The sequence below is a fragment of the Dermacentor andersoni genome, chromosome 1 (genome assembly GCF_023375885.2).
Source record: "Dermacentor andersoni chromosome 1, qqDerAnde1_hic_scaffold, whole genome shotgun sequence".
In the NCBI taxonomy this organism is placed as follows: Eukaryota; Metazoa; Arthropoda; class Arachnida; order Ixodida; family Ixodidae; genus Dermacentor; species Dermacentor andersoni.
The window spans coordinates 183,679,991-183,693,484 of record NC_092814.1 but is presented as its reverse complement, the minus strand read 5'-3'; the positions used below and the strand labels follow the sequence as shown (position 1 = coordinate 183,693,484).

General features: G+C 47.4%; 1 protein-coding gene across 2 annotated transcripts in view; it reads right to left on the bottom strand.

Annotated features, from left to right (window-relative positions):
- p115 (General vesicular transport factor p115) overlaps nt 1–13,494 on the bottom strand; it is an 81,194-nt gene that overhangs the window by 35,433 nt on the left and 32,267 nt on the right. For both annotated transcript variants that reach the window (XM_050195182.2, XM_050195184.2), the window contains exons 13-14: nt 12,406–12,587; nt 10,708–10,826 (exon numbers count right to left, since the gene is read on the bottom strand). In XM_050195182.2, the coding sequence (XP_050051139.1) occupies nt 10,708–10,826; nt 12,406–12,587 (301 nt within the window). The remainder of the gene's footprint in view (nt 1–10,707; nt 10,827–12,405; nt 12,588–13,494) is intronic.

Below are 13,494 nucleotides of genomic sequence, written 5' to 3'. Positions count from 1 at the left end.
TTCCTTTATTTGTGTGTATGTAGGAGTGGTAGTTGACGTGCGCAGCATCAATTGAACTTGTAGGCCGATCTTGCCGGCGTTCTGTGCAGCCTACGCTTGCACGAACACCAGCGGCCGCGACGATGTTCCGATGTTCCATTAGTTCCTGCAAGACAAGAAGCTTTCAGCTAAGTGGGAGGCTGCTGTCAAGTGCTCAAGAACAAGTGTTGTGCTCTAACCACTTTCGTGACGATACTACCAGAGTTTATCAATAATGCGTGCTTTGGGTTCTCCTAAAAAAAAGATAGTTAGCACGCTGAATGGAAGGTGCATGTTTATCGCCCACCCTTGACGCACGTTTCATCGCCAAGCGCCGCGAATTTTCTATTCGCACGTGTGTTGTGAAACAGCCTGCATGCAGCTACCATAACGCAGTGAAAGCGTAAAGTTTGCATGTGTTGGAAAGCCTGCTCACGCCAAGACGCTGCACTCCCCCTTCTCTCGCACACATAAGAAACCGACAATCTCACGCAGCCGACGGAATTCGTCGGTTACGAGTAGCGTGCGGATGGCGCGCTGATGAAGGTTCTATACTACACGTGCTACAACAGCCGGTAAACTTTTCCTGCGTTTAAACCGTCTGTGTAGATTGCCGACAGCTTTGGGGCAGCGCACAAATCCTGAAGATCGCATCACCGCTTACGTTCTACGAGGAGGCATGCAGGAACATAACACTACAGTTGTTTGCCCGGAAACGTACTCACTGGAACGCTGAATGCAGCTTAGAAAAAAACATACTCGCCAAAGAACATTTCCAACACAAGGAGATGCTAACACTTCGCCTTCGTTCGCGTGGAAAGCAGTGCTTGCACCAGCATTTTTTTCTTCTTGGAGAGGCCGGCTCTTCGCAATCGGCTCGCGACATGTAGTATGTACAAGTATGTACGTACGTGTAGTATGTACAAGTATAAACCCCTTACAAGTGATCTTGCACGCGACAGCGACAGCGCTACAAGCGAGGCGATGGCTGTCGCGTTCACTTGTCGTCTGCAAGCCGAACTCCACGCGAGCGACGGCTTTGAGCGACGACTTCCCGGAATGAGGGCAGCAATATACGCGCCGAAACTAGCGTGACGCATGCTTTATCAATTTAAGTTTATGTATTTTACTGAAGAAGGAGCATAAAATATTTCTGAAGGTCTTGCACTAGGTTCTTATTCTTGCACGTGTAAAATTCAATAGTTTGTTTGTTCCGTGCGACAAACAGCAGTATTTGAGTTATGTACATCCAGTTTCGGCTTCGCACAATTGGCTAGTCGCTCATAGCATTTCCGGGCGACGAGTGACGAGTTCTAGATTTCTAGAAACGAGCGATCGAGCGACAACACCGAGCGATTTGTTCAAGCGACGGCCCGTTTTGTCGCTCGAAGCCGTCACCCGTCACCGTCGCGCGCAAAATCGCTCTCGTAGAGTTTGGACTTAACGCCGAACTCCTCAGGGAAACGCAAGCTCTCGAAAATTTCCATGACCGTCTCAGCAAAACACCACCAAACTACTTTGCACCGTGCTTCGTGTGTAGCAGCAGCAGTCGGTCCGGACGAACACCATTGTTGACGTCACGAGGCGCCTGACCAATCACAGGCGGAAACGAGGCGCGCGAGCTGGGCGTGTCTGCTGCTGTACTTTTCGTCGAAATAAAATATGTTTGCGCTTTCTTTCACTCAATTTCGATGCGATATTCGAATTCAGAGGGTTGAAAACCACGGCGTACTGCTCTTCACTCATTTTTTCTGGAAAACCTTTCAGCTTCCCTTTAACATGGACTGGTGTGTTCAGCCCATTCATCACCGAAGATCTGACGCATTCGCAGCGATCTCAACTTCTCGCAATCCTTCAGCACTTCCGCCGTTCTTTTGACGTTGCGCAAACATATCTTGGCCGTGCATCGACGGTCGAGCATTACCGGTACATCGACACTGGCTCTCACTCACCCCTGCGACAAAGACCATATTGCGTGTCCACTACGGAACGTCGCATCGTTGCAGACCAGGTCGATGACATGCTCAGTCAAGGCGTCATTCAACCTTTGCAGAGCCCATGGGCCTCTCCCGTGGTCCTCGTCACAAAGTAAGACGGTTCCATCCGCTTCTGTGTTGATTTTCAGCGGTTGAACAAGATCATGTTGAAAGACGTCTACCCATTACCACGCATCGATGATGCTCTGGACTCTTTGCAGGGAGTCGAGTTCTTTTCTTCGCTGGATTTGCGATCAGGCTACTGGCAGGTTCCGATGGCGGAGGCCGATCGCCCAAAAACTGCCTTTGTTACACCAGATGGCTTGTATGAATTCACCGTCATGCCTTTCGAACTTTGCAATGCACCTGCTACGTTCGAAAGAATGATGGATAACGTTCTGCGTGACCTGAAATGGAAAATCTGTCATTGCTATCTTGACGACATTGTGGTGTTCGCCCCTGATTTCGCAACGCACCTGCTCCGCCTCCAGCACGTACTCACTTGCTTGACCAACGCCGGGCTGCAACTTAACCTGAAGAAGTGTCGATTTGCTGTTCGTCAGCTCACAATTTTAGGCCATGTTGTGTCAAAGGAAAGCATTCGCCCGGATCTCAAGAAGCTACGTTACTGCATACCCAAAACCTACCACCAGCCGCCATGGTTGCTCAGTGGCTATGGTGTTGGGCTGCTGAGCACGAAGTCGCACGAAGTCAAAATGCGAGAACACCCGTGTACTTAGATTTAGGTGCTATAGGTGGTCAAAATTTTTGGTTTCCCCCACTACGGTGTGCCTCATAATCAGAAATTGATTTTGGCACGTAAAACCCCATAATTAAATTAATTATAAAAACCTACCACTATGAAAGAGCTATGCAGTTTCATCGGCCTCTGCTCTCACTTCCGGCGATTCATTCGAAACTTTGCATCAATTATATCGCCTCTCACGCAGCTCCTTGGTGGCACTAGAGATCTCTCATCATGGTCTCCATAGTGTGACAACGCCTTCACAACCTTGCACCGTCTTCTCATGCCACCCATTCTTCGCCATTTTGACCCTCAAGCGCCAACCGAAATCCATACCGATGCAAGCGGTGTAGCCCTTGGCACTGTGTTGGCACAGCGTCAACCTGGCCACACAGAATACGTCCTCATATACGCGAGTCGCACGTTAACCAAGGCGGAGACCAATTACAGCGTTACAGAAAAGGAGTGTTTGGCCATTGTGTGGGCGCTTGGAAAGTTTCGCCCATATTTATACGGCCGATCTTTTGATGTAGTGACCGACCACCACGCACTATGTTGGCTGTCGACACTCAAAGACCTACCGGGCCGCCTTGCCCGCTGGGCATTGCGAATCCAAGAATACGACATCTGCATGGTTTACCGTTCCGGGCGAAAGCACTCCAACGCTGACACGCTATCTCGATCACCGCTTCCCCCGAAGGCCAGTCACAACTCCTCCTGCGAGTGCACATTGTCCTCTCTGGACTTTGACACTATCGCTGCTGCACAGCGTAATGATCCCTGGACTGCATCTCTGCTTGACCTTCTCTCGGATACGTCATAAGTTCCAGCGTCACGTACGCTTTGGCGCCAAGTTTTTCATTTTGCGATTCAAGACCAGCTACTGTATCGAAGCAACTATGCCCCAGAGGGACGCACCTGGTTACTCGTCATTCCGAGAATCTTGCGCCCAGAGTTCTGCTCCTCGTTCCACGTCGACCCTCAATGTGGCCAAGCGGGAGTCTTCAAGACCTACGAAAGACTTCGACACTGCTATTACTGGCGAGGAATGTACAATTTTGTTCGAAACTTCGTCCGCTCTTATCATAAGTGCCAACGCCGCAAAGCGCCACCGCACAACTCCGCCGGTGAACTCCAGCCTTTACAATGCCCATCTGACCCTTTGATCGCGTGGGCATAGATCTCTACGGGCCACTTCCGTTGACTCCTACCGGCAACAGGTGGATAATCGTTGCAGTAGACCACTTAACCCATTGTGCGGAGACTGCTGCTCTACCAAATGCTACAGCGCAGGAGGTCGCCAATTTCATACTTCGCCGTTTTCTCCTTCATCATGGAGGTAAACATGAACTTTTAAGCGACAGAGGCCGTGCCTTCTTATCTGAAGTCATCGAACAACTGCTTGCTGAATGCGCTATTCTTCATCGTAAATGCACTGCTTATCATCCGCAGACTAAGGGTACCACGGAACGCTTTAATCGAACTCTTGGTGACATGCTCGCCATGTATGTCTCACCTCATCACTCTAATTGGGACCTAGTTCTTCCGTTTGTTACCTACGCCTACAACACCGCCACTCAGGCCACTACTGGATTCTCACCCTTTTACCTTCCTTACGGCTGTCATCCTTCGCACACAATCGACACCATTCTGCCCTACTGGCCGGACCCATCCGAAATCGTGCCGATCTCAGAAGCTGCCAGACACGCCGAAGAATGTCGCCAGCTGGCCCGGCGATTCACTTCGGACGACCAGGACCATCAAAAAGCCATTCTCGACGGCCAGAACTCGACACCCACTTTTCTCCCGGGTACTTTCGTCTGGTTGTTAGTGCCACACCGCACGCATGGGCTCGCTTCATAACTCCTTCGAAGTACGATGGGCCATACCGTGTTCTAGAGAGAACATCATCAGCCTGGTTATGCCCACTGCAGGGCAAAGGCCTCTCCTATACGTCTCCAACTACCCCGGTCATGTACTAATTGTGGCCATGTTGTCCCTGCAAACTTCTTAATTTCATCCGCCCACCTAACTTTCTGCCGCCCTCTGCTACGCTTTCCTTCCCTTGGAATCCATTCCGCAACTCTTAATGACCATCGGTTATCTTCCCTCCTCATTACGTGTCCTGCCCATGCCCATTTCTTTTTCTTGATTTCAACTAAGATATCATTAACTCGCGTTTGTTCCCTCACCCAATCCGCTCTTTTCTTATCCCGTAACGTTATACCAATCATTTCGTTCTTCTTTCCATAGCTCTCTAGAGAACATCACCCGTTAATTACCTGGTTGAGCCGCTAACACCGCCGTCCGACATGCGACGTAACCGCGAAGTTGTTCACGTTCAGCGTCTCAAGCCCTATCACCATTCTACCATCCTTCCAGAAAACTAAGTCGCCAGGATGGCTCCTTTATTTCCGCGGGGCCATTGTAAGGAAGATAACGAACATGAGCGCAGAGTCAGCAGCATCAGCAGTATCAAGCGTGCAGCACAGGCTCGAGCTAGGAGACTGCTCGGTGCATCCTAGAAGTGTAGGCAGTCACTACGAACTTCAATAAATCTCCTTTATATTGCTACGTGTGGAAAGACAGATGAAAAAGGCTATATACATGCTATTTACACTTGAGTCAGACACTCGCTCGCGCCAAGGGCACAGACCCACTTCGTCGTCGTTCTCGCGGGGGCTCGTCCCTTGAGCATCGCTCGATGACATCGTAATACTACCCCCCGGCGGCAAAAGTGCCGTCACGGTGCTGTTAAATATCCAAGGCGCATGGAGAATTGTAGGGTTTGAGTTGGGCGACGTGGACAATGTCACTGGTTGTCACAGCGGATGACGTAGTGGGCGTGGCTAGAACGATTTCATAGGTGACATCGGTCACTTGGCGGAGCACGCGATATGGGCCTGTGTAGCAGGAAAGCAGTTTTTAACACAGGCCAACTTTACGCGATGGTTACCAAAGCAACACGAGGGTGCCGGGCATAAAATAGACATCACGGTGACGGAGGTCCTAGAGTTGCTTTTGTTTGCCTTGAGAGACTTGTAGACGAGCACGCGCAAGTTGACGAGCATGGTCAGCATGGGCGATAGCATCACGGGCATAAGCGCTAGTTGAAGCTGTGGTGGACGGAAGCACAGTGTCCAGTGGTAGCGTCGGTTCACGGCTATACAAGAGGTAAAAAGGCGAAAAGCCAGCAGTTTCGTGACGGGAAGAGTTGTATGCAAACGTAATGTATGGTAGACCCTGGTCCCAGTCACAGTGGTCGTCTGAAACGTATTTGGATAGCATGTCTGTAAGGGTGTGGTTCAAACGCTCAGTGAGGCTGTTCATTTGAGGGTGGTAGGAGGTGGTAAATTTATGCTGTATTAAGCAGGCACGCATGATGTCGTCAATGACTTTGGCTAAGAACGTACAGCCACGGTCTGTTAGAAATTGACGCGGAGCACCACGAATCAAAATGATATCATGCAGGAGGAAGTCCGCAACATCAGTTGCGCAACTGGTCGGAAGAGCACGGGTTACGGTGTAGTGGGTCGCGTAGTCCGCTGCGACTGCAACCCACTTGTTTCCTGATGTAGATTCCGGAAATGGGCCGAGAAGGTCCAAGCCGACACGATGGAAGGGCTCGGCAGGGATGTCGAGTGGCTGCAGGTAACCAGCGGGGAGCTGGGAAGGCTTCTTGCGTCATTGGCAAAGTTCAGAAGCGGCGACGTAACGTCGTACGGAACGGGCCAGGCCCGGCCAGAAAAAACGGCGACGTATACGGTCACAGGTTCGAGATACGCCAAGGTGTCCTGCCGTTGGTGCGTCATGAAGCTCTTCTAGAATGGTTGAGCGGAGGCGTTTAGGTATGACAAGTAGGAACTCAGAGCCGTCCGGATGAAGGTTACGACGGTACAAAGTACCGTCGCAGAAGACGAAGAGGCGTAGAGTGGCATCGGCCGGAGAGTGTTCAAAACGGTCGTTGAGTGCTCTGATGAAGGCGTCACGACGTTGCTCATAGGCGAAATGAAGCAGCTGCGATACAGAGAATACGCAAGCAGCAATGGTAATATTGGAGAAGTCAGGGTCGTCAACAGGGTAACGCAACAAGCTGTCAGCGTCTTGGTGCAGGTGGCCAGACTTGTAGACCACGGAATATGAAAATTCTTGTAGCCTCAAAGCCCATCGACCAAGCTGGCCTGTAGGATCTTTTAGCGATGAGAGCCAGCAGAGAGCATGATGGTCAGTGACTACGGAAAAAGGGCGACCATAAAGGTAAGGATGGAATTTCGCAACCGCCCAGACTACAGCAAGGCATTCTCGTTCCGTAATGGATAGTTGCGCTCCGATGGTGTGAGGAGGCAGCTCGCATAAGCAATAACGCGATCCTGGCCACGCTGACGCTGGGCTAAGACGGCACCTACGCCATGACCGCTGGCATCTGTACACAATTCTGTAGGGGCATCAGGGTCGAAGTAGGCGAGAATGGGTGGTGAGGAGAGAAGAGTGATGAGACGAGAGAAGGCGGCAGCTTCTGCAGTACTCCACGAGAATTGTACGCCTTTCTTCAAAAGATTAGTGAGGGGTCTAGCAATTGCCGCAAAATCTTGAACAAAACGACGAAAGTACGAGCATAGCCCTACAAAAGTTTGAACGTCTGCGGCTGTCTTCTGAACCGGAAAGTTTCGGACAGCGCAAGTTTTGTCGGGATCAGGCTGTACTCCGGAAGCGTCAACGAGGTGGCCCAGAACAGTAATTTGGCGGCGGCCGAAACGACATTTGGACGAGTTGAGTTGCAGCTTCGCCTTTCGAAATGCATCAAGTATAGCTGTTAGACGCTCAAGGTGAGTGTCGAACGTGGGCGAGAAGACAATGACGTCGTCGAGGTAGCAGAGACATGTGGACCATTTGAAACCTCAGAGCAAGGAGTCCATCATACGCTCAAAGGTGGCAGGGGCATTGCATAATCCAAACGGCATTACTTTAAATTGGTATAGGCCATCAGGTGTGATGAACGAGGTTTTTTCACTTTCCATATCGTCAACAGCAATCTGCCAGTATCCAGAACGAAGATCAATAGAAGAGAAATAGCTGGAACTGTGGAGGCAGTCAAGGGCATTGTCTATACGTGGGAGCGGGTAGACATCCTTCTTAGTAATGTTGTTCCGATGAAGGTATCTACACAGAAGCTCCATGTGCCGTCCTTCTTTTTAACCAACACCACAGGTGATACCCAGGGACTCGAACCCCAGGGACTCGAAGAAGGCTCAATGATGTTTTTATCTAGCATTTTGTTGACTTCGTTTTGAATTACTCGGCGTTCCGACGCAGAAACTCGATACGGTTGTTGGTGAATATGAGTAGCATTGCCAGTAAGAATCCGATGCTTGACCGCGAGCGTCTGGCCTAAAGGGCGATCGTCGAAGTCGAAAATATCACAGTAGGACGATAATACTTGGTAAAGGTCTTCAGCCTGCACAGAAGACAGGTCCGTCGCAACCATTTTCTGTATCTTGGGATCAGCGGCCGAGGCTGGCACGATGGGCCTGTTAAGCTCGCAAGAAGCATCGGTCGCTGAGACAATCAACGTTGGCAAGGCAAATACCTTGCGGTAGAATTTCCTTTGCCAATCCAAAGTTAAAGATAGGCATGAAAGTGCGGTTCGCAGTAATAGTAAGTATACTTTGAGGCACGGTAACGTCATACTGTAGTGGAATGTCGGGCAGAGAATGTCGAGCAGGGCAGATGACAGGGCGTACCCCTGTCATCAGGGGTACGCCATTCGGACGGGTTGCGGCGAGATGTGGCAGAAAAGGACTGCCGGGGACGAGGAGGGCTGCTAGAGAACTGGGGAACCGTGGGTGGGAACGATGAACACACGGAGTTGAGACCCATGTTCTCAAATTCCTGTCTGACGACGGCCTGAATCAACGCAATCGTGGTTGCTGGTGGATCGGGAGGCGTCGCGGAGAAAGCTGGCGAACAGGCAGCCTCGAGCTCGCAGCGAACAATACGGGTTACGTCGTCACAGGGAATATTCTGACGCGGTCGACTCTCACATGTCGATGTAGCAGCAGTGTTGGGTAGCCTCGTGATGTGATGTGTGATACAGCGGCTCTTAGCTTGTTCAAGGCATCAAAGTATCAATTCTGGGTTTATACATGCCAAAACCTCAATTTGATTATGAGACATGCTGTAGTGGGTCCAGCTGCTTGCAATAACACTGCATGATGACATTGCCAAGGAGTGAGAAAGTTATTTTTGAGTGCCTTCGACAAGAGAATGTTAATTCCCTGTTGCATGCAGTGCAATCATATTTGGCTTGCATGTTCACACGAGCTTCACTAACAGATCAGCAATGTTTTTTTACTATGTTTAAAATTTTTCAGGGCCCCTTTAAAAGACAAGCTTAGTGACCTGTGCTTATGCCATGACAAGCCACCTGCTGGACTGAGTATTAAGCTCATAGACACTGATTGCCACTACATGGTCGACAGTCAGTGCTGAGTGACTGGATGTTTTTTCACATACTGTATCAAAAATAAAATGGAACAGTGGAGGGAAAAGAGAAAAAGGTGTGGCAGTAGACACCATTACTGCCTCGCTGTTTTGTGGGTGCCCAAACTGTAGTGTGGTCACACATTAGAACGCGAGTATATTAAGTGAACAAGGATTATGGCGGGTGGTGGAAGGAGTGAGATTAAATCATGAAAGAAAGGTGCCAGCAAAGGAGATGGGACAGAAAGTTCAGCTTGGGCTGTATGGCCCTACTGGAAGGTGGACTCCATATGCAGTCACACACTGTAATTTAACATAGGAGGCACTAGGCGAAATTTGCAACAGTGATCAGGAGAAATCTGCAGCGCGACGACCCTCAGCAGCTTGCACACCTCATCATCATCATCAGCCTGGTTACGCCCACTGCAGGGCAAAGGCCTCTCCCATACTTCTCCAACATCCCCGGTCATGTACTAATTGTGACCATGCCATCCCTGCAAACTTCTTAATCTGATCGCCCACCTAACTTTCTGCCGCCCCCTGCTACGCTTCCCTTCCCTTGGAATCCAGTCCATAACCCTTAATGACCATCGGTTATCTTCCCTCCTCATTACATGTCCTGCCCATGCCCATTTCTTTTTCTTGATTTCAACTAAGATGTCATTAACTCGCGTTTGTTCCCTCACCCAATCTGCTCTTTCCTTATCCATTAACGTTACACCCATTATTCTTCTTTCCATACCTCGTTGCGTCGTCCTCAATTTAAGTAGAACCCTTTTCGTAATCCTTCAGGTTTCTGCCCCGTAGGTGAGTACTGGTAAGACACAGCTATTGCACACCTCCAGATGACTTAAAACGCAGGGTTTCGTTGAGCTAGAATGTGCAAGCAAATAAAAGTGCTGCTGCCTTGAGATTCATTTGCTTACAGCAGTGCACTGCAATTACACAGTCACAAACTGACTGCACATGTTTAATTGCACATTACAGCTATTTGGCACCCTTGAATTCACCAACACACATGATGCTGTTCAAAATTACTGGCCGTTCCCGACTATCCATGCATTCTATAAAGAATGCCACGTGCATGCAGCAAAGTTGTGCCCCCTTTTCCTGCTTAAGAAGGAAGGAAGGGGAGGCACTGGCTGCATCACTGAAATCAAATAAAATTTTTGCATTTAGCACCCAAAAGCACGAGAGGTGCTGTAGCGGAGGGCTCCAGTTTAATTTTGACCACCTGAAGTTCTTTAAAGTGCGTGTAAACCTAAGCACAAGACTGTTCTTGCACAGCATCCCCATCAGAATGTAGCTGGTGATCGAACACGCAACCTGATGCTCAGCAGCAGAACACTGGGGCCTCCCACAACTACTGTGCTCACACCTATCTTGTTAGCCAAATTGTTGTGCAAACTGCATATGTCATGAGGGCCAGCCTTTACCCTTTACAGAAGCTTTAAAGATTCCCTGGCTTATGTCCCTGTCTTGGCTTACCTGATCTCTGATAACTGTCTTGTATTGCAACAGCAATGAATGCTGCTGTGCTGTCATGTTGGACTCAGGCCCATTCTGTAAATCTTTTGGTCGCGGTTGCACTGCCTTTATAATTGTGCCTGAAACCAAGAGAGAATTTCTTTCTGTTACTCATTTTATAATCTGCATCAGTGTACCAACAGTCATACATGGTTGTGTGAGTAGCCCATTGTAAAGGCATTGCCACTTTGTGTGGAATGAATTTATTTACTGTCACAGAAACCTAGCAGTGAATGTCACTGAATGTAAATTACCATTCTTAAACAACTTTAAATCTATCTCCAATTAAGCGCTAAAAAATATAAAACTGCAATGGATCAACTTCTTTCTTGTAGTAAATATAATGTGATGGTAATTAGAATAACATGAAGTTAAATATTCCATTGTTAGCATTTAACAACAATGTGCAGAATTTAACTAGCAGCGAAACTCCAGCCTACAATTGACAGTACTGCACTGTGCAGCTTGAATGTAGAACCACCAGGGGAATGTGTGAAATATGTATGAAATGACACAATATTAATAACAACAAATCAATAATGATTTATGTTAACTATGAGTTGGTGCGTCTGAGGAGCAGCATGCAGCTACTTCAAGGTAGATGCCCCCAACTTTCCCTCTAAAAATGTTACATCACTTTACGAGCTTCTGGACAAGTCATTTAGATAACACAAGGCTGTTTCAAATGCACAGTCAAAGACAGCTTGTGCAAGGTAAGTTTTAAAAGCCCTGAAACTAAAGCCAGATTCAATATATTCATTTTCAAAATGTGTTATAAAATAAGTTTTGTTCAACGTAGTACAGGAAAACATTACTTTAGCTCTCACTAGTTTGAAAATCAAGATTTTAGCAGATGAAATGGTCTTGTCAAACATATGTGGAAGTATACAGTGTAAAATTGCAGTTTTATGCCAATTTAATGTTCATTGGTTAACTTGAGAAGATATTGTAGTGCATGTGCCATGCTTAAGTGTTCCAGCTATAATGAGAGCACAAAAGGGATGCAAAATACACACTGATGCTATAGTTGACAATGCTGTGACGTTGCCAGAACATAATGTTGCTTAATCTAAAGTAATCTAATCCGAAGCAAAGGCTCCAACTAGTGCATGTATTTTCTATGTGCTTTCAACGTTTGTGCAATCTAGCCCTGTATGGGTACCATGAGATACAAACTGCTGGGTTTTTATTGCATGCTACTAAAGAAAAAGACCTCTGTTTATGAACTGCAAGATAAAACTGCATGAAATGACAACGCATTTCGTAGCAAATTTTAGGGACAAATAAGTCACAACTGGTGATGGTCTTATGATTCCAAGGATGCCTTGGGCTTTTAACAGCTTCAATTTCGCAAGAGTATTATCTGCCATAAAGTTAATTAAAAATTAGCAGAATTGGATTAACTAGACTGCTATTGCACATAAGATGTAATTCTTTACCATGTCATGCTAAGAAAACATTTATTTCCGTTTTCAGTGCCTTAAAAATTTTACTTCATCTTGGCTGAAACAGGCAGCATATGTGTATGCAAGAAGTTTCAGCAGATGTAAGCAATAGATGGATGAAACTAGCGTTTGTGTGTGTGTGCATGCTCCTTCCTGTCTATCTTTTCTCTTTGTCCCTGCCAATATATCTCTTCTTAAAGCATTGTTCCATTACCTTCAAGGGATTTAAATAGGCGACAAAACTCGTAGTCAAAGAACACTTCTGAGGGGTGCTTGTATTTGAGCTGCGGCTTCTGGGCTGCTTGACTGTAGCACTCCTGCTTCGGTATGGCCACCAGCTTATCCACAAATGTGTCCAGGCCCACACGCTTCATCAGCAGCTGGCAGAGGGACTCGCTGTGCGCCAGCAAGGAATACAAAACAAGCAAGTTGCTATAGCTCTGATGAAAGACACAAACCATCCAGTAATAGTATGAAAAAGGAATATAGCATATAGTGTAAGCAGTTTTAAATAAGAAAGCTTATGACCCTATCGGGAGTCCATAAAATATTTCGGGAGTCCTCAGGTTCATCGCTTTTAAAGGGACCCTGCAACACCTTTTCTTCAAAACTGGTAACACACTGGAGTAAGTGTGATGTATTACCAGAGAAATGTTAGAAAAGGACACGATAATAATAAAGAGCGCAATGTTTACTTTCCCTGTTCCCCCTCAGCACATTTTTGCACAGCGGGGACAATGCTCTAGCTACTGCTCCTTTATCACTTACTTTTTTGGGGGGCTGTGCACTAACTATTCAAGGTTGCTGTCCAACAAACGTGCTGAAGAGCAACAAAACAGTGGTGACATAATATTTGGCTTATGTTCCTGAACACACTGTCTACAGTTTGCAATCATTTTCTTATCATGGCTTTATGATTGAGGCCAGAAAGATTTTCATTCAGCATGAAACCTCCACTCAAAGAATTCCAAATGAAACGATGCTACATGCAAAAACAGGCAGTTTTATCTATACGTTTGATGCGACTGCCATGGTGGTCTGACCCTTAATAATCCTTTATTGATGAGTGTTGCCTACAGGCAACATACCAGATGAAAAAATTTTTTCTTGCCAAGTTTTGGTATTGAGTACAAAGTTTCTGGCTATGTATCTTTGGACAACATTTACTGACAGGCAGCAAGAGCCATTTGTTGGTTTAGAGCAGAAATATAGGACAAGAAACAAGTTTGGTACATGACTCACTTTCTTTTAAAAGCACTGTCAGAAGAGAGAGACCAATGCAAGATATCTGGTTACAGTGGTG